We start from the raw sequence: 23,096 nt of genomic DNA, 5'->3' as shown, positions 1-23,096 counted from the left end.
GAAGGCCAAGAACATTTTCCCTAGGATCCTTGAAGAACCTTTAAAAAACCGTATCCTTGAAGGAGATGCAACACCAATATGTTCTGGATCGTTCCATGTCTGCAGGAGGTAGTTGATCTGAGAGCTAGCAAACTGGTCCATGAACCAAACATTCCCAAGAAATGGACGAATGACCAAGCCTTATACTGCAGCCACTTCCATTGGAGATCTGTAGCTCCCTTGTGGAAAACAGAATCCGAATTCAGCTCCAAAAGCAAATCCTAGTGGCAACAAATATGGGGCAGTCACTGTCCACGCACTGCACAGCGACCACGAATCGTGTCATTTTTGTGGTGCGCATCGTCTTAGGAACCGCTCAGATATCTGAATCTAGGGTTCCAGCCCGACGTAATCAATGGAGCCCATTGCGATTTGCTTGCTAATGCTGATGGAGGCACTCGTTTAGCTTTTGCTTAAACGACAGTGATCTGCACGTCCCCGGCGCGTGATCGCTGCTGATCGCGAGCAAGTGTGGGTCGATCGGGTTCTTTGTTTCTTGCAAAATTCTATGTTGGTTTGCGTGACTCGTGATGTCTCGTCAGTACTTGCATCTGGGCCTACTTGAATAATAAATTAATAATGGGCCCTGAATTTTAGTTAAACCAAAACAAATGTTGTTAGAGGGAGTAGGGACTGTCAAGGAAAGCGAAGATCAAGTGGAGACTGCACCTCATCACCTAATAATGGTTGATTTATCATACCACGGCTCTTGGTTGTACTGTCTTTCAAATCCTTTCAAAAAAAACATGGTTCAGAACAATCTTAGGCTGCTGGGCAGTACTCCCAATCAGGCTTTGCATCTGTTACTGAGCAGTTTCAGTTATGAGCTCAACCTGTATTGAGTACAGTTACATCTGTGCAATGTACGCCGTAGGGCATTTGTACAATTGTACGCTTAACGCTTTTACCACCATAGTACTATACAATTATACATTAGGCTTGTACGCCGTAGGTGCAGCTTTATCATGCTCTGCCACCGCACTAGCTCACAAACTCGTGCACGACGCCGTTCACCTCGATCATGCTGCACCCGGGCACCTTGCCAACGCCGGCCTCCCTCATCCGGCCCCTCACGCCCGCGGCGGCGCGGCCGCCGTCCCCGCCCCGCACCGCGACGCTCGCGGCCAGCACGTACGCGCCGCTGTCCCGCGGGTCGAACCGCACGGCCTCGCGCGCCGCGCGCGTGCCCAGTTCGGCGTCGCCATGCAGTCGGCACCCGGAGAGCAGCGCGCCCCAGACGGCCGCGTCGGGCGCCATCGGCATCGCCAGGATCGCGTCCTCCGCCTCCCGGAGACGCCCGGCGCGGGCGAGCGCGTCGACGAGGCAGCCGTAGTGCTCGATCCCCGGCTTCACGTTGTGCTCGGTCGCCATTGATGCGAACGCGGCCTTCGCCTCGTCGGGCATGCCGGAGTGCCCGTAGGCCGTTAGGACCGCGATGAAGGTGACGTTGTCGGGGCTCAGGCCGTGCGATTTCAGCTCGGAGAACAAGGCGATCGCTTCTTGCCAATGCCCGTGCACCGCCAGCCCCTGCATCATGGAGTTCCAAGAGGACAGCTTGGCCAGGCCCTGTGACCTTGCGGTGTCGAACACCTGGCGAGCCTTGTCTATGGAGCCACACTTGCAGTACATGTCGATCAAGGCGGTGACGACGAGCGCGTTCATGGCGACGTCGTGGTGGTCTATGTACGCGTGCACCCACGCGCCCTGCTCCAGCGCGCCGAGGCTGGCGCAGCAGCCCAGCACACTGACGAGCACGTTGGCGTTCGGCTCCACGCCGCCCGCCTGCATCGCCGAGAAGAGCACCAGGGCCTCGCCGCACCTCGCGGCGCGCGCGTACGCGCTCACCATGGCGCTCCACGTCGCGACGGTCCGGTCGGGCATGCCGTCGAACACCGTCCGCGCCTCGTCGACGCGCCCGACCCTCGACAGTGCCACGATCACGCTGTTGCACGCCACCACGTCGAACTCGGGGCACTGGCCGAACAGCGCCAGCGCCTCGTCCGCGCGGCCGCACGACGCGTACATGGCGATCGCGGCGTTGCGCACGTACGCGTCCCCGGCGAGCCCGAGCTTGAGCGCCATCCCGTGGAGCGCCGCGCCGGCGCCGGCGCGCCCCAGGCGCGCGTACGCCGCGAACACTGACGGGAGCGTGCGCCGCTCGGGCGGCGTGGGCGAGCCGAGCATGTCGACGAACAGCGCCACGGCGGCCTCCGGGCGGGCCCCGTCGGACAGCGCCCTGATCACGGTGTTCCACATGAAGGAGTTGGGCCTCGGGTGGTGCCTCACGATGCGCTCCGCGTAGGCGACGTCGCGACCGGGGCCCGCGCAGAATGATACGGCGCGGCTGGCGGCGATGGGGTCCTTGGCGAGGCCGGACTTGACGAGCGCGGCGTGGAGCTGGCGCAGGTGCGCCATGGAGGCGCATCGCGTGTGGAGGAGCGTGAGGGCGGGGTCGGAGGCGATGAAGGCGGAGATGGAGGCAGAGGAAGGGAGGAGAGGGGGAGGGGCGGTGGTCGGGGTGGGCGAGGGGGAGGGGCAACCGTGCAGCGGCGCCATTGCCATCCTCTTCTCCACTCCACCTCGCTTCGGCTTGGCTCGTGTGGTTTTGGTGTTTGCGCGGTACAGATTTTTTTGGATAAGGTGGTTTAGCTAGGCTGGGCTTAATTGGGCTATGTCTTAAAGCCCAATTGTAAGGCCCAATGGATCAAATGACTCCATTTATAAGTCCATTAGACCATCATATACTTTCAGAAAAAGCATGTTGCATGTCAGATGTTTTTGGTGTACCAGAGTTTGCTGCACTTTTAAGAAGCCGAGGAAAATCAGCAGGTTTGTTTGCATCCAAGGATTCAGATTTCAAAAACACATCGTCTTGGCCACAGTATATGTTTAAAATTGCTAAGAGTCAGCTACCACTTTTCAATACCGATTTACACAATTTCCAACAGCAAGGTAGAATAATTGAAAAATGAATGATAAGAATCACAGAGAAGTTAGATGCAATCTCTGAGGCATTCGGGTAAAGACCAAACGGAATTGACTACCAACCAACAGAATTCAGTACAGGGAACGTGAAAGAACAAAGTTTTAGTACTTCCGAAATACCGGCTTCTCTATTCCAGAGTTCTTTTCCCAGGTCATTCCTTGAACCTAAAACTTCAACAGGGCTTGCGATGTCATTTAGAATCCTCAAGAAAAGGAGCTACCTCTCGCCTCAAATAGCCCTCTGTGCTGGGGGAGACTTGATATACACTTCAATCGTAGCAACAATTGCCTCTTGGAATTTCACTTGATATTATTGCCAAGGATCAGAAAAACCAGCATTTGCATCTGCGCAGATCTTGTGGACCTTCAAACCACCTATCCCAGGACTGATTCACAGGTCCCATAGTTCTGCAATTACAGGGGGGGGGGACCAAACAAGAACAGACATGTAATGTGAATATGGATTAGATGCAAGCAACAAAATTGTTTTTCGTTTTCTTACACAGGAAGTAGAGGGTCAGCTTTGCTTTCCATCGCTGTTAGAAACCTGGTTCAAGTAAACGATGAAGTCAATATCCAACAAGAAGCCACATCAAAAATGCTTTCAGAGCATAAACAAAATAGCAAAAAAAATGGAGTTGATCTATTTCTTCCAAAGGTGACACATACTCTTGCAATGCCGATGATACCTTATCCGTTTTCTCAAGCTCTTCAAGTTCCTCCTGCATACAGTGTCATCAGTCACATCAGTCTTCTAAAGCTGAGAATGTCACTACTTTGGTAAGGATGGAAGACTACAAAAGTTTAAACAATAAAAATACATCTTTGCCAGCTGTGCATAATTATATATTAAGAAAAAAAATATCTGACAGATCTGACGATGATAATGTCCAGAACAAAAGGTGAGGAAATGTAGTCTATAGCGCTGATATTGAGAAATTTAATATGTTGTGAGTTGGTAACTTGTGCTTTGTTTCATATGTGTAGCTTTGTTTATTTGTATATTTATTTTGTGAAGCCAGGGCTTTTAGAAACAAAAACTGCAACTGAAGATTCTCTTTTATATGTACACAAATATGTTAGAAGATAGGGCCATGAGCACTGTAATTTTTTTTCCAAAAAAACAGCACTGTAAATCTGTAATCCAATCTCTACCCAATGGAAATGAAAACAGCCTCAAAAATGCAGCCAGAATCATCATAATTTGGCAATAAATGGTGATGCTTCTGATTAAGTAGTCTATATCATGACTAAAACTAGTGGAACCGCTACAAGGGACCTGAAATAGTCATAATTTATTTAGTACAGTAACTGAGTCTTAAACACAAACTCTGATACCTTGCAGCCTTTTTAGCGGGTATGCACATGGAAACTCGGTTAAGCAGAGTGAGATGAAAAACAATTATGGTCAATCTTCCATGTTCTTAACAACCCAGGACTTCAGATTATATCTTAGCGGCAATTAGTACTTAGTAGGGATAGAATACCAAAAATGTTTGATGGAAAAAATCATATCTGCCCAGTTGCATAGAATTGTATTTTCAAGTATAAAAAAAGAAAATACTTGAAGATATAGATATATGATTGTGAACTTTAGAGAATGGGGTGGACAGTTACAAATAAGGTTGTGAACTTTATAAAGGATGACCTTATTTATATATTTATATATAAAGTCACATCTACTCAAAGAAAAAGTGGTAAACAGATTAACAGCCTAAAATAGCAAGTTGCATATTGCTCCTAATAAAAATTAACAAATTTATGTGAACTAGCATCCTTATCAGCACTCAGGGTATCCTGACATATGAACCTTTTTTGAAAAACTCTGACATATGAAACTGAAACACCATAGTAGCACTAATTTTAATAACAATTTACACAACTAACTCAGTTAACTTGGCTCAAATACTGTAAATGTCAATATAAAATTTCTTTTCTGAGAAGTCAGATGATCTATTTGTCAGAGCCAGCCTTTTGATTAAAGGGGCAGGAATGACCATGCAATGCAACTGCAGCGTACCTTTTGAAGGTAGGCCCTTAACTTTGATGGCATCTGCTGTTATTTCTGCTTAGCAAGTGCAGATGGATGTCAAGAGAAGGATTTGCCACCAAATAAGAACTAGGATGCTATTAAGGTCCCGTTTGGATCCCACGACCAATTTTTAGTCGTTGAATTTGGCACGAACTAATTGGGACTAAATATGAACTAATCACTAAACTAATTGCACAGATAATTGCTAATTGGTAGTTCGAAACCATTAACCTTGATTAGTCTATGTTTAGTCCATTACTTCATTATCACAGATCGGACTAATTTTTTGCTCCTATTTTAGTTCATCCAGACAGGACCTAAGATTTATTGGGAGTTCTACATGCTTTTAACCTTGTACGAATCCTTTTGCAGAAAAAATATTATAAGAAAGTATCTAACAATGCCAACCAAGAAAGCACTCATCTTGCAGGACATGCTCCTTGCTCAACGTACTCACTCATGCTAACATACCAGCTTGTCAGTTGTTGCCAACAGAGCTGAAGCTTCAGAAAGTGCAGAATTTCCAAGACAACAGATAAATTGTGAAGGCTCCATGGCTTTAATAAAATCGCTTTCGCTGATCGTTTGTGCTCTGCTAATGGTTTTATACCCAACACTGCTATCCCCACAAGTTAGTACTATATTAAAGTACAGGGACTGTGTCTCAAAAATTAGAAAAATAGCTTCCCATGCCCACAGGTCCCCCCAGAAAGGGGCATCAGCGAGCCACATCAGAAGTTCAGTCTTCCAGTACACTGTCCCCAATCATTTGACCCAGAAGAATTTTCAGTTTTCGTTTTTCTTTTCCGGACCGCAATATCCACAAAACTACATCTAGTCCGACAGAAAAGAACTGCTTGCTTGTCTTCATCAGGAAAACGGTCCACAAAAGGGTACGGACAATGAATCTTTCCAACAAGAAAAATTGCTGCAGCAGGTGAAGGCAGCAAACAAAGAGCACATGGAGCGGGAGTGTGCACATGCATATGGATGCTTTCCTCCAACCCAACTCACACACTCCTCCATGGCAAGAACCTGGGTCCAGGGACAACCATGGCAAGAGCGTTGTAAGAGCCTAAGAGGTAGGTTAGGAATGTCGCAAATTATGCACGGATTGTTCTACACAACTTTCCTTTCAAGTTTGAGCGAACAGGGATAATTCTACACCATTGGGATAAAAGGCTGCATGCTTGGCCGAATTCGGTGGGACGAATGCTGCCTCACGCTGCATTTCGTACGACTGCTCCATCCTTTTCAGCTTTTTTCACTAGCAATCATGGCAAGAAGAGCCTAAAATGAGTGAACTCGCAAAGAAACTCTTTTCTTTTAATCGTTTGCGAGGATTCAAAAAGATTGTTTTTTTAGCAAACACAGCAAGACCAGAAGAGCAGGCACGCGATGGAACGGAATTGAAGAAACAGGAAAGGTTGAGAGGGCGTGGAGGCAGTCAGGCGCACACACCTCGAGGAAGCGCGCTTCCTGCTCGAGCTTCTTGAGCTCGGCCTGGATCCGGTGGCGGCCCCGGATGTCCGCCGCGTCCCCTCCTCCGGCGCCGGCGCCGCCGACCTGCATCGCCTCCGAGGAGCGGAGAGGGTGGGTGCGATCCACTGGGCGGGGCGCGGACTTGGGAACGGGCAGCGGAAGCGTGAGTGGGTTGGGGAGGCGAGCAAGCGGGGAGGAAGAGGACGAGGAACTGTCACGGAATGCGGGTGGCCGCCGGACCGAAAAGGCTCTGCCTTTTTTGGTTAGCGAGAGGGGTTTGGAGCTCTGACAGGGGAGGGTTTATTCTAACATGAAAAAAAATTCGTTCTACTCCTCTAAACAATTTATTTTATCCACTTAATACACTAAACAAAATTTAACTCAAAATATTATTCTAAACTATTTCAATTGGTTCAATCTGCCCTATAATAATATTTCTCCTTTTTATTTCTCCACTTACAAGTGGAGTTTGAACTTTAAATTTTGCAATATAACTTATAATATGATGCTCTATGCTAGAAAAATACATTATAATTTTTCTATGAATATTTTTTATTTAGAATTGTATTTTTTGGATAACTTTCGTATTAAATATTTTCAAATTATGAAAATAACCATAAAAAATTCTTAATGTATTTTTAACATATGAGATCATGTTCTCTGTCTACTCATAAAATTTGAACCTAAAATTCAATTCACAGGTGGAGAAATAAAAAATAAATAAGAAAAATATCATTAAAGGGTAGATTGGACTAATTGGAATTGTCGGGGAGTAAATTGAGCCTAAATTTTGCTCATAGATTTAAACGGATAAAATGAATTGTTGAAGAGAGTAAAATAGACTTTTTCCTTCTAACAACTGTACTAGCCCAGCTCTCTCTCTCCTATCAGAAAAGGCCATCTCTCTCTCTCCCTGTGTGTGTTTGTGTGTTTTCTTTTCCAAATTTTATTTATTTTCTATTTCTAACAATACGATTACGTGATAACGTTCTAGTCTCTACCAACAGTGAAGTTGTAAAACACACACACACGGTCAAAAGAATCCATTTGCTTTGGATTATTCAATTACTGTTTATCTGGGCGTCAAGAATGGGAATGGCCCAATGATTGAGTAGGCTCGCAAGCTGCCATGGCATGTCTTGTGGGGGCTGGTCGGGTTCCTGAGGAGACGCGATGCAATAAACAAAGTGCTTTTTCGTCATCTATAGCACCGAGCTCCGATCCTAACGTGCATGCATGATTTGATGTGCCTTATCCTCTGGGTTTCTGCCTAATTTAGAGAGCGGTCCCGTTGGACTAAACTTTATCACATCTTATTTATCATTTAGAAGTATATAAAAAATAAAATCTAATTAGAAAACTAATTGCAGAATCTCAGATGAATCTAATAACGTATATTAATCTATAATTAATAGATGGTTTTTAATATCACTGTAGCAAATCATAGATTTATTAGATTTATTAAATTCACCTCGCGGATTAGCACCTATCTAAAAAATTTGTAAACAAATTTTATTTAATATTTCTAAATAACAAAAAAAAATTAATATGACAGGACTAAATTTTACCCTCCGAAACCAAACCGACTTTAATTTGCACGCTATGTGCACCGGATGGACGGATAATCAAGGGAATGCCTATCGATCGGCATGTTGATGTACAGCGTGCGGTTTATCCACGTTTTCATCCATTCACAAGTCATGTTGCTTGCCCGTGGTGACCTGTAAAAGGGCAGGCACCTGGGGAAGAAAGAGGCTTTATTCAAAAAAAAGAAAGAATTTATTTTGCCTAAATTGCCGCACGATTCTCTCTGAGTCTGGTCAAAGTTTGTCCCTCTCTCCAGTCTCTATCAACTGTGTATCCTTTTTTCTTTATTTCTCGTCCTTCTTGGATCAGACCATGACAGTAGTAGCTAGGCCGGGCCGAGTGAACTGAAACCCAACCCAACAGGAGTCCATCTTAATTTAAGCCTCCACGGTCCATGGTAAGAGGAGTTTGAGGTCTTCTTCTAGTAGTGTGTTGGTGTTCGTGGACGATCCATTTCAGGATTTAACTGACACGCTACTAGTGGCAACAGGGGACGTGAGGCGTCGTCGATGACAGCGATGGCCGAGGGGAAGCGATCTATCCACGCAAACGCACGGCCAACTTGCTTGCTAGTTAGAGGTAAACATTATCGATGGGTTCAGCTTCATCTCTCGCATGCAAGCTGGTCAGATAGGCCAAGGAAAGAAAGGATGACCCGTGGCTGCCTGAATCAGATTCCACAGGCGATGGAGAGGAATTAAAGATGGGTAGTATTCAATTCTAGCTAGGAAGGCCATGAAACGACCTCCCTGATTTCTTGAGACTTTATCTCTCACTCACTTACACACGCAACTCTTCCCCCGCGCACTGCGTCACTTGCTGGAGATGGAGGCAGGCATGAAGCCTTACTGCGTGGCCGTCGCCATACAGCTGATCTACACCGGCATGTTCGTGGTATCCAAGGCGGCCTTCAACCAGGGGATGAACACCTACGTCTTCATCTTCTACCGCCAGGCAGCTGGCTCTCTCCTCTTGCTGCCTATCGCTCTCTTTTTTAAAAAAAAATTGCAGTAGCACTGCTATGTCATTTAAGAGAAGAAAAGCAAGTTCATAGTCTTACATAAGCGATATTACATAACAAATGAAACACTCGAACTCAAAGGAAACAAACTTAAACATTAAACAACGAAGGTAACTCGAGGCCACCACAGGCCATCTTCCTGTCAGTGACTTCACGCTTTATTTCTTGCATTACTTCCGGTGGCGAGTCAACTTTCTGATCAAAGACCCGGTGGTTCCTCTCCTTCCATATGTTCCATGCTGCATAGATCATCAATGCTGCCTTCAGCTTCCTTGTTTTCTTCGGTAGCCCCACTAGGTCCTTCTCCCACCAATCTAGGATTTGTATATCTGGAGCTGGTTTGATCACCAAGAATTGCGTCCAATCCTCCATTCGGCTCCACACTTGCTGGGCAAAGTTACAGTGCAAGATCAAATGGGCAGCGGTTTCTGATTCCTGGTTACAAAGTGAACGGATAGGATTTCACGGCCACTGGCTTGCCAAGAACTTGTCTGCTGTCAGTATCTTGCTTTGAACCAATAACCAAGCAAAGAACTTGTGCTTTCCCTCTGTCTCAGCTTTCCAAATATTATCCCCTCTGAAGGTACTGTATAATCCACTGAATTGCGCATTACATGCTGACTTTGCTGAGTAGGTTCCATCTGTCGTCCACCTCCAAGTGATGCTGTCCGGCATATCTGAAAGTTGCACATCTTGCATAAGATCCCACGGCTGAACGAAACACGCAATTCCACAGATTGCATCCTCCAAAGCCCCCGTGTCCAATTGTGATTTTCAAGTTCCTCCCTGACTGTCTTGTTCTTCCTCCATGCTAAGCGAAACAAGTCCGGGAAAAGATCCATCGGTGCTCTTCCGTCCATCCACGATGACTGCCAGAAGCTTGCCTTTGCTCCATCATCCACTGTCACAATGGTGCTAACTCTGAACAGTTGTTTATCTACGGCATCTACAGGAGGTTGCATACCCACCCACGGCCCATCTGGCTCTGTCCAGCTGTACCAAAGCCATCTTAAATGCAATGCTCTGCTGAACATATCGAGATCCAGGATCCCTAGTCCCCCAAAGCTCTTAGGCGGCAGTGCCTTACGCCAATTCACTAAGCAATGGCCCCCGTTTGCCTCAGATGTTCCTGTCCGTAAAAAACCTCTCCTTATCTTCCTTTGCTCTTCTGCAGAGGTATTCCAATTTCCAATCAACAGCAACTACACATTAACCGGATGCTCTTCAAGCTCTTCTTTTGCGCCTTAATCGGGTATGCGCGCATGCATGCAGTGTTCAGTTTCATTCTGCAAAATAAAGAAGAAACCGATCGACGGTATATTTGATCTGCAAGGCGAAACAAGACAATTCAGCACCTAGTTTAATTAATTTACCTGTGGTAATTGTTTTTTCAGGATTACGCTTGGCGTAAACCTGTACCTGTAAGCCTCAGGTTCACCTCTGCGACCGTGGCATCTGCAGCCGACAGCTCCATGCCTGCGGTCACCTTCTTCCTGGCGGTGCTCCTGAGGTTCTACTATGCTACAATCGTATCACCGTTACTCCATTCGCCTACCATTCCCTACCTGCGACTGCGAGCTGAGTTCGACAGAAGCCAAACTACAGAGGAAACAAGTAACCCTTGCCATGATGGAAGATGTGAAGCTGAGGAGCCGGTCAGGAGGCATCGCCAAGCTCACCGGCGTAGCGCTCTGCCTCGCCGGAGTCTTCGCCATCATAGATTAATTGCTGAACTCTGGCCGGTTCTTGTCTGTTGACTGTGTGCAGGCTGCAGTGCTGAAGGAGTATCCGGATAAGATGGTCATGACTGTGGCTCAGTGGCTCAGTGCCTATGCCTATTCAGCACGGCGCCGTGCTTCGTTGTCGCGGTGGTGGCCGAGCGGGACTTCTCCAAATGGAGACTCCGACTCGACGTCAGCTTGCTCGCCGTCTTGTACTCGGCAAGTTCTGCCCCTCTCTTTTCCTTCTCTTCTCTTTCAATCTTCCGGTTTTGCTTTTTTTAAAAAAAATATTTCAGTCGTCATCTTGCCACTTCTGTACATTTATTCTTCACGCCATCTTTCAAGCACACGCCTTTGACTATTTTTTATCATTTATTATTGAATTTTATTGATGGTGGATTAATAATTTTATAGTGTTTTTCATGATAAATCAATTGATACTACTAGCTCTTATCTGACAAACCTTGATGGTTACTTGTAGTTGTATACTAATAACAGCCAAAGTTCCCGAAGTTTGACTGCACGCATCCAATTACTAAACAACCTGTTTACCTCAGGGTTTTATGGTGACGGGAGTGTCCTACTACCTGCAAACTTGGTGCATAGAGATGAGAGGAGGCCCCATGTTCTTTGCGGCCTGGACCCCACTCTGTTTTCGTGCTCACGATATTCTGCTCCTCGTTCTTCCTCGGCAGGTAGCTCATCTACTTACTCATCGCCAGCTGATGAATTTGCAACATCTCAAAAATCCGCGCTGAATCTTTGTTTTTGCACGCTTCTTTTGGTGGTAGCATCGTGGGCGGAATTTTACTTGTCGGAAGTCTGTACACCATGGTGTCAGAGATGGTGCAGAGAAAGATGGGCATAAGAGATCCGCAGAGAATTGCCCGGAAGAGCAAGAGCAGAAGGAATCAACATTGATAGGCGTTTCAGCTTCGCGTGTCGAAGGACTGAATCTGTCGTCCATGGATTCGGCTAATGTACTCTGACTGCGTTATGTATCCAAAGGTAAAACTGTGGTTTTCCTTGTAGCGCGTAAAGTTTACTCAAATCCTTAACATCCATGTAGTTGCAGTCCTCAAGCAAAACGTCATCTCTAATGCTACTATAACAACACGTTTAGTAAGCAAATGAACTTTATGATAAGGTGAAAATAATTCTGCAAATCTCAGTACTACTATTTACATGAGCGGAGGAGCCAAAGACTCACAAATGCAAAAGAAAAAGGTCAGCTGCATCCCAATTCCAGAATGTGCCCATCTAAATTTGAGGTCGAACACCTGCAGTCCTGCACAAACATGGCGATGTGTCTCGACATTAGCTGGGTTTAAGCAAGTCACCGAGTCACCCAAAGACGGACCAGATCCATGAGATACATCGCGTGGCAGCAGCTCCTTTGCAGCATGCATGGCCTTTTGAAATCTGCATATTTCAAAAGCCCAAGCAACTCCAAGTCTCCAACCAATGGGCTTCTTAGGCTGGATAGGGATAAGATTACGGACGGGACGGAAATTTTATTTGCTGGCACAACATGGGCCCGTCGGTCCAGTTCAGATTTCCCTCACAAAGCCCAAACCGTTGTCTGCTTTCTATATTGGAAAAGTTCTTTTTATCCCTCTAAACTTTGGGACGAATCCATGTTTCCTACCTAGATCATTATATCTACCTAGATCATTGTATGCTTGATCTGTAGTAAAAGTTCCATACTCATTGGATCATGTATGCTTGCGCAAGCATACATGATCCAATGAGCCAAATGGGGCCCCACGTCTACACAAATTCTTCAAGAAGTAGTAGTGTTTAATTTCACAACTTAATTGGTAAGAAAATATTAATCCGGAACCTTCTTTCTGATGGTCACATTAGACTTGGGGCCATTTTGCAATTCTGTCCAAGCTCCGCGCACTGCCTTTGTAGCCACCACGCGCCACTAGTCACGTGCCTGGTGAACGGATCCGAAGAACTGGCTGCTGCGTGAAACCCAACCGTGATATCATAAGATGTACCTCCACACTTGCAAAGTGAACGATCGAGCATGACACGATGAACAATAATAGAGTTATTAATGTCTAGATTTTAGGCCATGAGGGAGGACTTCACTTGAGTTTCTCCAAGGGACCAGTATGAAGTTCCCATGTGTTCCTTGGTGTGCCAGCATGGTCGGTTCTTGCCATGCCATGGCAGAGCTTCTACAAGAAAAGAAGCATGCTTGGGCCAAAGGAAGCAACGCAAAAACTCGCCTGGTTGGATATTCCAAAACAGGTCGTCGGCCGCTACTTTCCCGTAAAGATGAAGGCAACGCGTGTGCACACCAGCCGGCCGCGTGGGTCCTCGTCCGGATCCACGATGTTCTGTTCCCACCGGCCACCACGACATCCCAACGGCGGCGGCGACCGGCGGGGTACCACGACCGGAATTCCCAAGCCGTACGGCGAAAGGGATGTCGTCGGCCCCGGCCCCGGCCGGACACCGTACGGCCGGCAACCATACCCAAGTACCGAGCCCGTTCCGTGCGTCGCGCCGCGGCGCAGGAAACAGGGGTTCGTGCTCGGCGAGCATCTCGTACGTGCTGCTACCGATAGCCCGGGCGCCGCACTGACCTCGTCGCCGGCTAGCAGCCTCGTCGCCGACGGAGACAGGTACATGTACGAGCACTGTCCGTACAGCTACATCTTCAGAGAATGTACAGGCACTCAAGCAGTGACCGGCCTTGCTTTGGGCCTTTGGCCACCGCGTGTAGTGCATGTGACTGTAGCTCAACGCAACACAAAGGCTCTCGGCTCGCCGGCTCGGCATGCGAGTCCTCCCCGCTGCAGGGGCCGGCCCTGCGCGTCCAATCCGACGTGCCAAAAGGCCTGCAGCTGCAGGGCTCCGGCCTCCCTCCGGCACGCAGCATCTGAGCTGACGGCCCGAGTGACCGCCGGAATTGACCTCGTTGTCGTCCGGATCCCAATCCTTCCTTCCTCAGCTCCTCCGGTCCTGCCCCGGTCGCATCTGTCTTGGCTGGATCACAAGAGCCTCGCCTCGGCCAAGCCTCGACTCCTCTCCACTGATCTGACGGCGCGGAGCTCTTTCACCGCTCCCCGAGCAGGGAAAGAAGCAAAGGCAAAGCGGCAGATTCTCCCGTCCCGGCGCCCAAGGTCCGGGCGCTGGCGGCGATCATTGAGCTCGCTGCCAAAGCGCGGATGCTGACGCTGTGTCCGTCCCTTTGCATCGGATCAATCAGATCCGTGCTCCAAACCTCGGCCTCCGAGTCCGATCATCCCCTGCGTGTTTCTTTCTCCCGCTGTAGTTGCATCGGGTTCGGCTGTCACCGCTCACTCTCTGTTTCTGTGTTTCTGACTTTGCGTGTGTGTTTCTTTGCAAGAAAAGCTGGGAAAGGAAAAGAGAGGTCGATCTTTGGGTCACCGATCTCGAGCGCGGCAAAGAACATCGCGCGCGCACACTCATGAGCTGCGGCGAGCAGCTTTTTTGAGCTCAAACTTTGAAGCACAAATATACTGCAGTCGATCTTGAAGACCTCAACAACTCAGAGCGAATGTTCATACACTCCAATACCTGCATTACATGCTGCTGCACAAGAGAACAAAATCTGAATACCCCGCACCTACTTTTGTATGCAGAAATCGGTGCGCCATGGTCCTGACCCGAGCTGTCCAATGATCAGGCGGCGTGGTCCTGGAACCGCCACCATCTGGAGCGGCAAGTCGCTGCGTCGCCCAACAGCGCACAGGGGCGCCGTGCTGTGCTGGGTGATCGATCGCAACGCAAGCTAGCTCCAGGAGGAAACAGGAAGAGGACAGCGGAGGATGGAGGAAACAGGAAGAGGACAGCGGAGGATGGAGCCTCTCGGCCAGCAAAACCAAACAAGATCATCTGGCGGCGGGCCCCAGGGAATTCATTGAGGCGACGGGCAAGCCTCGCTGTTCCTGCTGTTGCCGCCGGGGCCATGACCTCGGCCTCCCACTCGGCTCGGCAGGATGATGGTGAGAGCACGGGGACGAAGCAGCTTTTGCCCCCCCAGTCAAAGATTCTCACAACCGCAACGGCCACCGTCAGCGGCCGATCGCCGTGGCAGCCTCTTTCAGAGATGCATCGTGCATGTACGTTGGGACAGCCAATCAACATGCGGAGTAACAATGTGGGATGGAAATGAACATGTGCTTAATTTACCCGGTGATTACTACGGTAACTACAGAGTTACTGCTACTAGCAGAACAAAGCACTTATCTTTTGCCAGCTACAGTTCCAGTATGGCCACACCCCAAACCAGAAAAGGAAGAAAAAAAAACAGCAGCAGCAGCAGCAAAACTTACAAGAGAGACAGAGCAAGAGGGAAGAGCACAGGCAGAGATCTGCGAGCGCTGCTGCCCTTGCATCTTCCTAATCTCGCCACTGACTCACTGAGGGATGGCACCCCATGCATCGGCGTCGCATTCCCCAGAAACCACACCGCCATCGACTCACCCAATCTTGTGCACTAACAGCAACAGCAACAGGATCCCCCTACCTAGCTACATAATCCCTGTGTGCCCATGTCGCTCGGTTGCTGCCTTCGACGGCCTCGCAGGCAGCATCTACAGCCTAGCAAACAACAAACGGGGCGGTGACGATGGATGCCCCCGGAGGGGCCCAGGCCACTGCGGGCGGGGGCGTCGGCAGGTTGGTGACGACGGCGACGGCACGGGTCGCGCAGGGTGGGTAGGTCGGCGTCGTCACGCGAGGCGCTTCCGCTCGCCGGCGAGGCTCAGGAGCCGCGCCACGCCCTTGGTCCACATCTCGTACTCCCGCTGGCTGGTGCACTCGAACTCGATCACCCGATGCTCCGCCGTGCGCAGGCCGAAGTACCGCCGGTGCTCGCCGTCCTCCAGCAGGTGCCGCCCGGGCCACGCCGGGACGTCCCGGCACACGTCGATCACCACACCTGCACGGTAGCCAGAGGCATGGACAGTCGGCAACACTGTAACAGTGCCGTGGAAGATCGCTATTATGAACTGATTGATTTGTTTGGCTGCCGCTTACTTTTCTTCTTCTTGGTGATCGTCCCTGCGACATGCCGGCTCTTCATTTTCAGCATCACCTGCGAAAACCATAGGCCACAACTTGTTAAGCAGAACATCACAATAATCACTAAAAGCCACCAGTTCATGAACAGAAATCATTTTTACCAGGCCCATCCGGTTGATGTACACCGATACAACCTTCCAGTGCAGGGCGCCTGTAAAAGGTGAAACGATCAAGTAAAATGGAACCGTCAGTGCATCCCGTTCCAACAGCGCATCATGAGCCGGAATGATGGCAGAGGACCGTTACCTTTCCGGGTGCGTTTGAGCAGCTCGGTGCCGCGAGCGAGCAGCTCCTGGCTGCAGATGCCCAGGAAGTTGTTCTCCTCCTCGAGCGAGACGTCGTCGCTGATGCTGCTGCCGTTGCTCTCCAGCTTGCGGTGCTGCTGCTTCGGGGCGCCGTGCTTCTGGTGGTGCCCTCCGCCGCCCACCACGCCCTTCTCCACCGGGATCACCGCTGCGATGTTCCACACCTCCTTCAGAGCCCTGGCCTTCAACGTCGCCGCGCCTCTCAATGCTGCAATGGCGGAAACATTACCACTTACATCTATATGTTAGCATCAGAGGAAACGCAGATTACTCCATATGGTGGTGGTAGCACACCAGTGGCAGCTGCGGCTGTGACTGTGACGATGTCCCCAGGCGTCCTGACGTTCACCGCGGACCCCACAACGGCCTCCAGGTGCTCGCGCTCAGCACCCATGGCCTCGGCGGCCTCAACGCACTGTGCGGCTACGAGCGTAGCCGCTGAGGCAACAGCCATGTCGGTGCGGGCAGCACGGTCGTCCTTGCCGGACCCTGACACCGCAGCGGTCGCAGCAGCTACAGCCGCCACCGCAGCTGCCACTGCCGCGACCGAGACCGCAGCGTGCACCTGCGCGTTGTGGGCCCGCGTCTCCTCTTTCTTCTTCTCCTTCCGATCCTTGAGCCACCGGCCTACCGTCTTGTTGCCGGGCCGGTATGCCTGAGGCTTCGGCGTGCTCACTGCTCTGCAGTACTGCATCATTTCGAAGGAATCCAATTAGAACAGTGGTAAAATTCGCGAAAATTGTAACCAAGACCTTGTACTAAACTTTCTCGCTTCTTCTCTTAAAAATGGTAGTGCTCCTCTCTTCTTTTCAAACAAAATCGCGGAAATTTGGTTCTTGTTCACACTTATCACTGATATATTGTGAACTAGAAAAAACAAACATAGTGCATTCAATCAGCAGGAAAAATGTGGTGAAGGTACAAATTCCATGAAGTGAAGGTGTTGTGTCGATTCTCAATTGCAACAACCACAATGGGGTACCACCTTGAATTGACAGAACGGTTCCAGTTTCCAGAGATGGGTCCTTAGCTTACAGTAGTTAACTAGTGTTCATTCAAGAAAGGTGCAGTTCATCAGCCAGAGCCAGTACCCAAACCACTATGCTTAGCACTGCACATTGTTAAACCCACAAGCCTGGGACAAAACAAATTAATCCATCCATGAAAGCTAAAGCCTGCCAATATTCCGTTTCAGACACCAGTAAACACTAAACAAATGCATAACAAGAGAGCCACACAGGAGGAGACAATGGACACAATGATGAGGCGTTGGGGAAGATAATGCTCGCCCTAGATCAGCTAAAGAGCCCATGATCACGCTAGGATTAGAAAAGCTGGAGGGAATAACACTCGATTAGGGGCCGAAAAGGCCCAGCCAGCCTCATGATGCCGCGACGGCACGGACTGCGAGCATGCCATATGCCATGCCTGCCGCCGCTGCCTTTCACCCAGAGCCGGTGATGGGCAGAGGGGGTAGGGTGACATGGGCTGCCAGCCGACTGGACACGCAGCAGTGTTTGCTTGTGCAGGCAGGAGACCGGCTGCAGGCGCTGAGACGGTACCGGGAATCAAAGCTTCTTTATGGTATAGCGTAGTATAGGCTACTGGTACTCTACTACCCCCAGAGCAAACAGCAAAATCCATCGGATCGTAGCTCTGCTGGGCTGCTGCTCGGAGATAGGACTGTGATTAGCCTAGGGGGGAATGGCCAGAGTGCCCCCCTGTGTGTGGGGCTTTGCTTTGGCTATCCTAATCAGATCTTTGACCATGACATCTCATAAGGCTTTGTCTTTCTTGGGGCATGTGGACCGGCAGTGGCGTGGGGCAATTCTTGGGCCATTTGTCCCTCAAGAACAAAAAATATGGATGAGCTTATGGGGGAACCAGCTGAACCTCTGGAGGCACTCCACACTGCTTTACAACATGATGAGTTGGTAGAGGTTCTTATCAGGCACCAGATTTGGAATTTTTTGCCAGGTGACGAAAAAATCCAACTCACAGACAGGCTTCAGGTCTATCTGAACTGAACGAGTCAAACTGGGAAGTTTCTCCTAGGAGCACAATGCTGGGATTGTTTGCGAAAATCATCGAGCCCCTCCCTATCTATCATTTCGGAGGAAACATGCTTGGCGATCAGAAAAGGAAATTGGAGCAAGCAATTATTGTGGCTAGGACATCCAACCACTTGCACAGTGGCGGAGGTACAGGGAGGAATGAAGCACACAAACAAGAGCATGGAAGACAGGGAAAGGAGACGCTTTTCTTGACTGGCTGATTGCTACAAGGATCCTACATCTAGGAAAAAGGAGGATTTCTTGCCCCAAGCCAGAGCTGAATAACATGTCTATATCAATCAACCCTACAAATTTGTAGGTAAACGATGAAGCTGTTTGCTTGCTCAGGTAATCAGGCAAATTTGCAAATGGAGATTTCACTGACCCAATGTTACCATCACTCAGTGTGCCTTGGGGCACAGCAAGAAAACAAATCATGCAGGGGTTTCATTGAAGAGGAAGGTCTGCTATTAGTACATCCTGTTCCTGTGTCCGGACAGCGACGTCAAGCTGCAACGCCGGTGCTGCCTGTCGGTGTGGGACTGTGGGGGAGAGGGAAAGAGACGCCTCCATGACAAAAGAATACGCTACTCCTGCGCGCGATCGCAGGCACCGTGGGGCATGACCGCGACGGCGAGAGCTCACAGCACAAACACGAACTCTCAGGGGGAGCAAGCACGACGGATTGGGCGAAACAAAAGCTGTGGGGAAAAAGCAAAGGGCTTGCAAGTCAGGGGTTTTATCGGAAGGCGCGAAAGGCACGCCTACGAAACGGGTTCTTCTTTGTCTAGCTTTGTTTCTTGTTCTCTCTTCCCCCCTCCATCTCTCTCTAGAAAATTTGGTGCCCGGCACAGGGAAGGCTGCAAGGCTGGTCGCTTTGTCCCAGGCAGACCCACAGCTTCCGATGGCTGGTCTGGTCTCTCCCTTTTCTTGGAGAGAATCATGCCTGTGAGTTTTTTTTTAACCACTGCCAGGTGAATAACTCTGCAACCGTCTACGGAAATGCAGGCAAAACTAACCGAAACTGCGTTGCATATTGTCATGTTACTAGTATATAAACATGTAAAAAAATTGTTTTGACAAGTTACTGTTTACCTTAGCACACGGTACGACACAAAACTACTACTACCTTACTACAAAGAGACAAAAGGTATGCAAACAGAAACTATTTTCTTTTAAAAAATGAACAGAGCAAAAGACTGGTAACCTGAAGTTATTACTCTAAAAAGACAGTATAGCATATCAAACACAAGGGGAAAAAAAAGCTCAGCACAAAAGCTTCACTCTCTTTTGCTTTTCGTTAGCAGTGTGTGCGAGGTGTGAACCATGGAGCACACAGAAATGATTTCCCTCCCAAAAGAGAAAGCACACGGCACGAGCAAACGCAAGATGTAAAGAATCCCACGCACCAACACGCAAACAGTGCGTCCACTAGCCCGGCAGTAAAAGCAGCGCCTTGGATTATCTCCCCCTCTCTGATTATTCTAAAATTAAAACATTAAAACCAGCTAATGTAATATAATGGCTTCTAGTACGGGGCTCAATATTCAACGGCAGGTGAGCCAAACAGGTGCTGTAAGAAACTGCAGGTTACTGCCAGATCAGTACAGTTCTGGCAATTAAAAATTTGCAGAGAAGCTGTACTACCATCTCGAAGGCACAACACAGCTGGTACTCATGGTAGGAGGAGCAAGAAGGTGACAAGACAGGGACGGACCTTTGCGTCATCGATCTCCGGCGAGACCGGCGGGCTGTCGGAGAGGGAGCCGCCGCCGTTGAGGGGGCCGCTGCTGTGCGAGAGCCGGCCGGAGGTGAGCGGCGCCACTTCCTGCTGCAGGGTTGCAACACACATCATGGTTCGGTAAGGCATCAAATTGCTGAAAGCAGAAGGAGAGTGAAATCTTGTTTTCTCAGAAAACAAAAAAGGCATGTTGGATGAATGAGAGGAATTGATTGGCGGTGCTTAATGGAAGACGCCTGATCATTAATGGCGACTAAGCTGCGTAATTAACTGAAATTGGTGGGGATTACAAACACTTCGTTTTCCGGCCTTGGCAGAAAAAAATCTCTCCTTTGGACGTTTCTCCTTGTCCGAACATGGGGTCAAAGAGAACCCAGAAGGAGAGCTGATGTCGAGTTGATTAGCGAAAAAAATGGCAAGCTAACCAGATGTGCAGATGACGGAAAGATCCAGCAATTCCCATAAAAGTTTACCCGCAGAAGAAACCATGACGTTTCTACAGAACAGATGGAACCAACCAATCTGCAGCGAAATGCAGTTCGGGAAAAAGAAGAGAAATCGGCAAAATAAAAAATGACCAAAACAGAAGAGAGATCTCTACCAACTATTGAAAAGAGACATTTTTTTCTTTAAAACGAAGAGCGATTCAGAAGGTGGGGGGAAACAAGATGGAGAGGATGGGGAGGAAGAGGTGAAGACAAGACGAGGCTCTCACGGATTGCGCGAGGATCCGTTCCATGATGAGCTGCGACGTGGCGGCGGACGCGAAGGAGAAGGAGCTCCCGGATGCGGCGGTGACCCCGCAGTCCTCGAGCTCGCACGCGGCGTCCTCGGCGATGGGGCTGACGAGCGCGGCCGGGGGCGGCGTCGGCGGCGGGGGCGCGAACGCGCGCCCGGACGCGCTCCAGGACCGGGAAAGGAACTCGAGCGGGTCCAGCGGCGGCTCCGGTGGCCGCAGCTCGCCGGCGGCCACGGTGGACGGGCGGGCCCGGGGATCGCCCATGCGCGCGGGGGGAGTTATGGAGGAGGAGAGTGTGATGCGAGGGAGTGAGTGGGCGCGTTACCAGTGACCGGAAGAGGAGAGAGGGAGGAGGGGAGATTGGGGCGGGTGGTTAAGGCCTCCGGTGGTTTTTATAGAGCTCGCGATGCAGGCCTTGCCACTTCGTGTTTGTAACTTTTCAAGTCGTGCAAGCAAACATTACGGTTAGTGATGATGGAAAAGGCTGTGCGTACTGCGTGATGCATCGTACTGGCATACAGCACAACAATGTACTCTACCACACGTTGTTCGGTTTTTTTCTACGAGTACAGTCCAATTCTCCTGCTGGCATAGTGGCACTGTTCTCCGTATATGGCGTCACTGACTAGAGACTGCTCTATCAACAGCGAATTAAGTTATACGACCCAATTGCAATGTCTAAATATTTTTAATCACGATGCTTCTTTTATAAATGTGCTATTGGTGGTGTTATTCCTTCAAGTTGGGATACCATGACGGCGACGTTATGCAAAGAGGACAAATAGTCCATCTTCTAAAACGGATCGCGACAAAAAAATATGCGTATTTTTTTTATCTTCTTTGAAAGTTGAGTTATCCAAATCCCATCGTGATAGGAATTTTAGAGGAGTTGAGCTACTTAATGGACTTGTCTTTTCTGCCAAATATCAAATTAAAATAAATAAAGCTAGAAAAGTATACTTGTTGTCAACGGTTGGATTGAAAGTTTGTTTCATACATTGCCATCCATATTCGTAGAAATACATCTAATTGAACTTATATTTCTTACGGTCACTACTATGTGATCCATAATCTCAACTTCAGTTATTTAAATCCCTTTTGCTCCGAGTTCCGGGAATACTTGAGTTAGCTTATATTTGTGCAATATATCGTCAAATTGAAAATAGGAAAAATCTAGTAGTTGATCGACTTGAAGGACCATGCATGCATTGGGCAGTTAGAAGGCCAGAAACGATATCTCGAAAGGAACCACGAAAAAAATATTTTTGTTTGCATTGGTGTGGTCGGAGTTTCAAGCGTGGTTAAGTTGCCAACATTTTATTCTTAGTTTCCTTTCATGCACAAAGTCAAGTTAAAACTCAAGTAAAGCTATAAGTTATACTTTTGTTGCTGTAAGGCAAAAAAAAATTTGTTGCATACCACTTCTTTAACCTTCTTCATCAACGCTTGAATTATTCAAATTGTTACAAACACAAAGAAATGTACGTTTGTACAATCTTTTTAGACCGCGGGCATGAAGCCAAGGGTGCTTTGTCAATACAAAGTTTTCATCAGCTTGCCGTTTCTGCTGGATGAACTACCAAAGCTGATCGCGTCTCTACTAAAACGTGATCATGCGACGGTTACCTCCTCTTTTTTTTTGCTAACGGAGTTTGTCCTGTCTCGCTCAAGGCCGTTGGGTTGGGTACTCTCCAGTCTCCAGCTCGGTGGGAGGGTGGGTGGGTTGACCTGACCGCGCGCGATGCCCTTTGCTCAGCTGCTCTGCCTGAGCCGGACGCCTCTAGCAGTGAAAACTGAAAAGGTGCGCTTGCTACACTTGCCGTGGGTAGAGAGGGGGGGGGGGGGGGCAAAAGATAGAGAAATTTTACGCGTCGCTGATTTTCACGCGCTCACTGACTGCATCAGTGCTCACAGGGATCAGGGATGACAGCGTGACAATTGAGTGTCGACTGTGGACTGGTGTTTGCATCGCTACACTTGTGGCATCTCGAGACTTGAGTGGAGGTGGTGGTCTGTTTCTGTTCTCAGGAGATTTTGGCTTGCTTCCTTCGGTTCTACTAGACTTCTAGTATTTTCGTTTTTAAAAAAAAAGACTTCTAGTATTTGGTTTTCTTGGGTGCACTGAAAGTGAACAATTCTAAGCATCCAATTGGTTTTCTTGGTTGCCTTTGTGTTGACTCAATTCTACTGCTGCCCGACCCAAAGTACACTCTGAACTCAGAGCTACTTCCGTAGTAAGAAAAGAAGAAGTCGGTCCAAAATTCTAAACAAGAAGCCATCTGCTAGTACTGCTTTTCACTGCTGTGGGCTTGGGCATGGCGTG

At 48.8% G+C, this 23,096-nt stretch overlaps 3 protein-coding genes and 1 pseudogene across 4 annotated transcripts; 1 reads left to right on the top strand and 3 right to left on the bottom strand.

Annotated features, from left to right (window-relative positions):
* Positions 1-776: 776 nt before the first annotated feature.
* LOC112875854 (pentatricopeptide repeat-containing protein At2g42920, chloroplastic-like) lies at positions 777-2,640 on the bottom strand. Its single transcript, XM_025939854.1, has one exon. The coding sequence runs from the start codon at positions 2,599-2,601 to the stop codon at positions 1,021-1,023; it is 1,581 nt and encodes a 526-aa protein (XP_025795639.1). The 5' UTR covers positions 2,602-2,640; the 3' UTR covers positions 777-1,020.
* Positions 2,641-2,911: 271 nt separating this feature from the next.
* LOC112875778 (guanine nucleotide-binding protein subunit gamma 1) lies at positions 2,912-6,781 on the bottom strand. Its single transcript, XM_025939749.1, has 4 exons — positions 6,518-6,781; positions 3,694-3,746; positions 3,527-3,571; positions 2,912-3,432 (listed from the first exon to the last, which is right to left on the bottom strand). The coding sequence occupies exons 1-4, from the start codon at positions 6,626-6,628 to the stop codon at positions 3,348-3,350; spliced, it is 294 nt and encodes a 97-aa protein (XP_025795534.1). The 5' UTR covers positions 6,629-6,781; the 3' UTR covers positions 2,912-3,347.
* A 2,062-nt stretch (positions 6,782-8,843) lies between these two features.
* Positions 8,844-11,788, top strand: LOC112872737 (annotated as a pseudogene).
* A 3,221-nt stretch (positions 11,789-15,009) lies between these two features.
* On the bottom strand, positions 15,010-21,113 carry LOC112875273 (VAN3-binding protein-like). 2 transcript variants are annotated; one of them, XM_025939067.1, is made up of 7 exons: positions 20,750-21,113; positions 20,011-20,124; positions 16,534-16,927; positions 16,181-16,447; positions 16,036-16,085; positions 15,890-15,947; positions 15,010-15,791 (listed from the first exon to the last, which is right to left on the bottom strand). In XM_025939067.1, exons 1-7 carry the CDS (start codon positions 21,035-21,037, stop codon positions 15,583-15,585), a joined length of 1,380 nt encoding a protein of 459 aa, XP_025794852.1. In that variant the 5' UTR covers positions 21,038-21,113; the 3' UTR covers positions 15,010-15,582. The 2 variants fall into 2 exon arrangements, with proteins under 2 accessions (XP_025794852.1, XP_025794854.1); XM_025939069.1 differs by having other exon boundaries at positions 20,011-20,121.
* Positions 21,114-23,096: the final 1,983 nt, after the last annotated feature.

This window comes from Panicum hallii, chromosome 9 (assembly GCF_002211085.1).
Source record: "Panicum hallii strain FIL2 chromosome 9, PHallii_v3.1, whole genome shotgun sequence".
NCBI lineage: Eukaryota > Viridiplantae > Streptophyta > Magnoliopsida > Poales > Poaceae > Panicum > Panicum hallii.
The sequence above is the reverse complement of the archived record's forward strand: the minus strand, read 5'-3'. Positions and strand labels throughout refer to the sequence as shown.

Excerpts from the sequence above, each read along its gene's own strand:
- LOC112875854 (XM_025939854.1), bottom strand. The coding sequence starts at position 2,601 with ATGGCAATGGCGCCGCTGCACGGTTGCCCCTCCCCCTCGCCCACCCCG.
- LOC112875778 (XM_025939749.1), bottom strand. The coding sequence starts at position 6,628 with ATGCAGGTCGGCGGCGCCGGCGCCGGAGGAGGGGACGCGGCGGACATC. Across the intron at positions 3,572-3,693 it reads GTATCATCGGCATTGCAAGA|GTTTCTAACAGCGATGGAAA; the intron begins GTATGTGTCACC and ends TACTTGAACCAG. Across the intron at positions 3,433-3,526 it reads GCTGACCCTCTACTTCCTGT|AACTATGGGACCTGTGAATC; the intron begins GTAAGAAAACGA and ends CTGTAATTGCAG.
- LOC112875273 (XM_025939067.1), bottom strand. The coding sequence starts at position 21,037 with ATGGGCGATCCCCGGGCCCGCCCGTCCACCGTGGCCGCCGGCGAGCTG. Across the intron at positions 16,448-16,533 it reads CACAGCCGCAGCTGCCACTG|CATTGAGAGGCGCGGCGACG; the intron begins GTGTGCTACCAC and ends CCGCCATTGCAG. Across the intron at positions 16,086-16,180 it reads GCTCAAACGCACCCGGAAAG|GCGCCCTGCACTGGAAGGTT; the intron begins GTAACGGTCCTC and ends CACCTTTTACAG.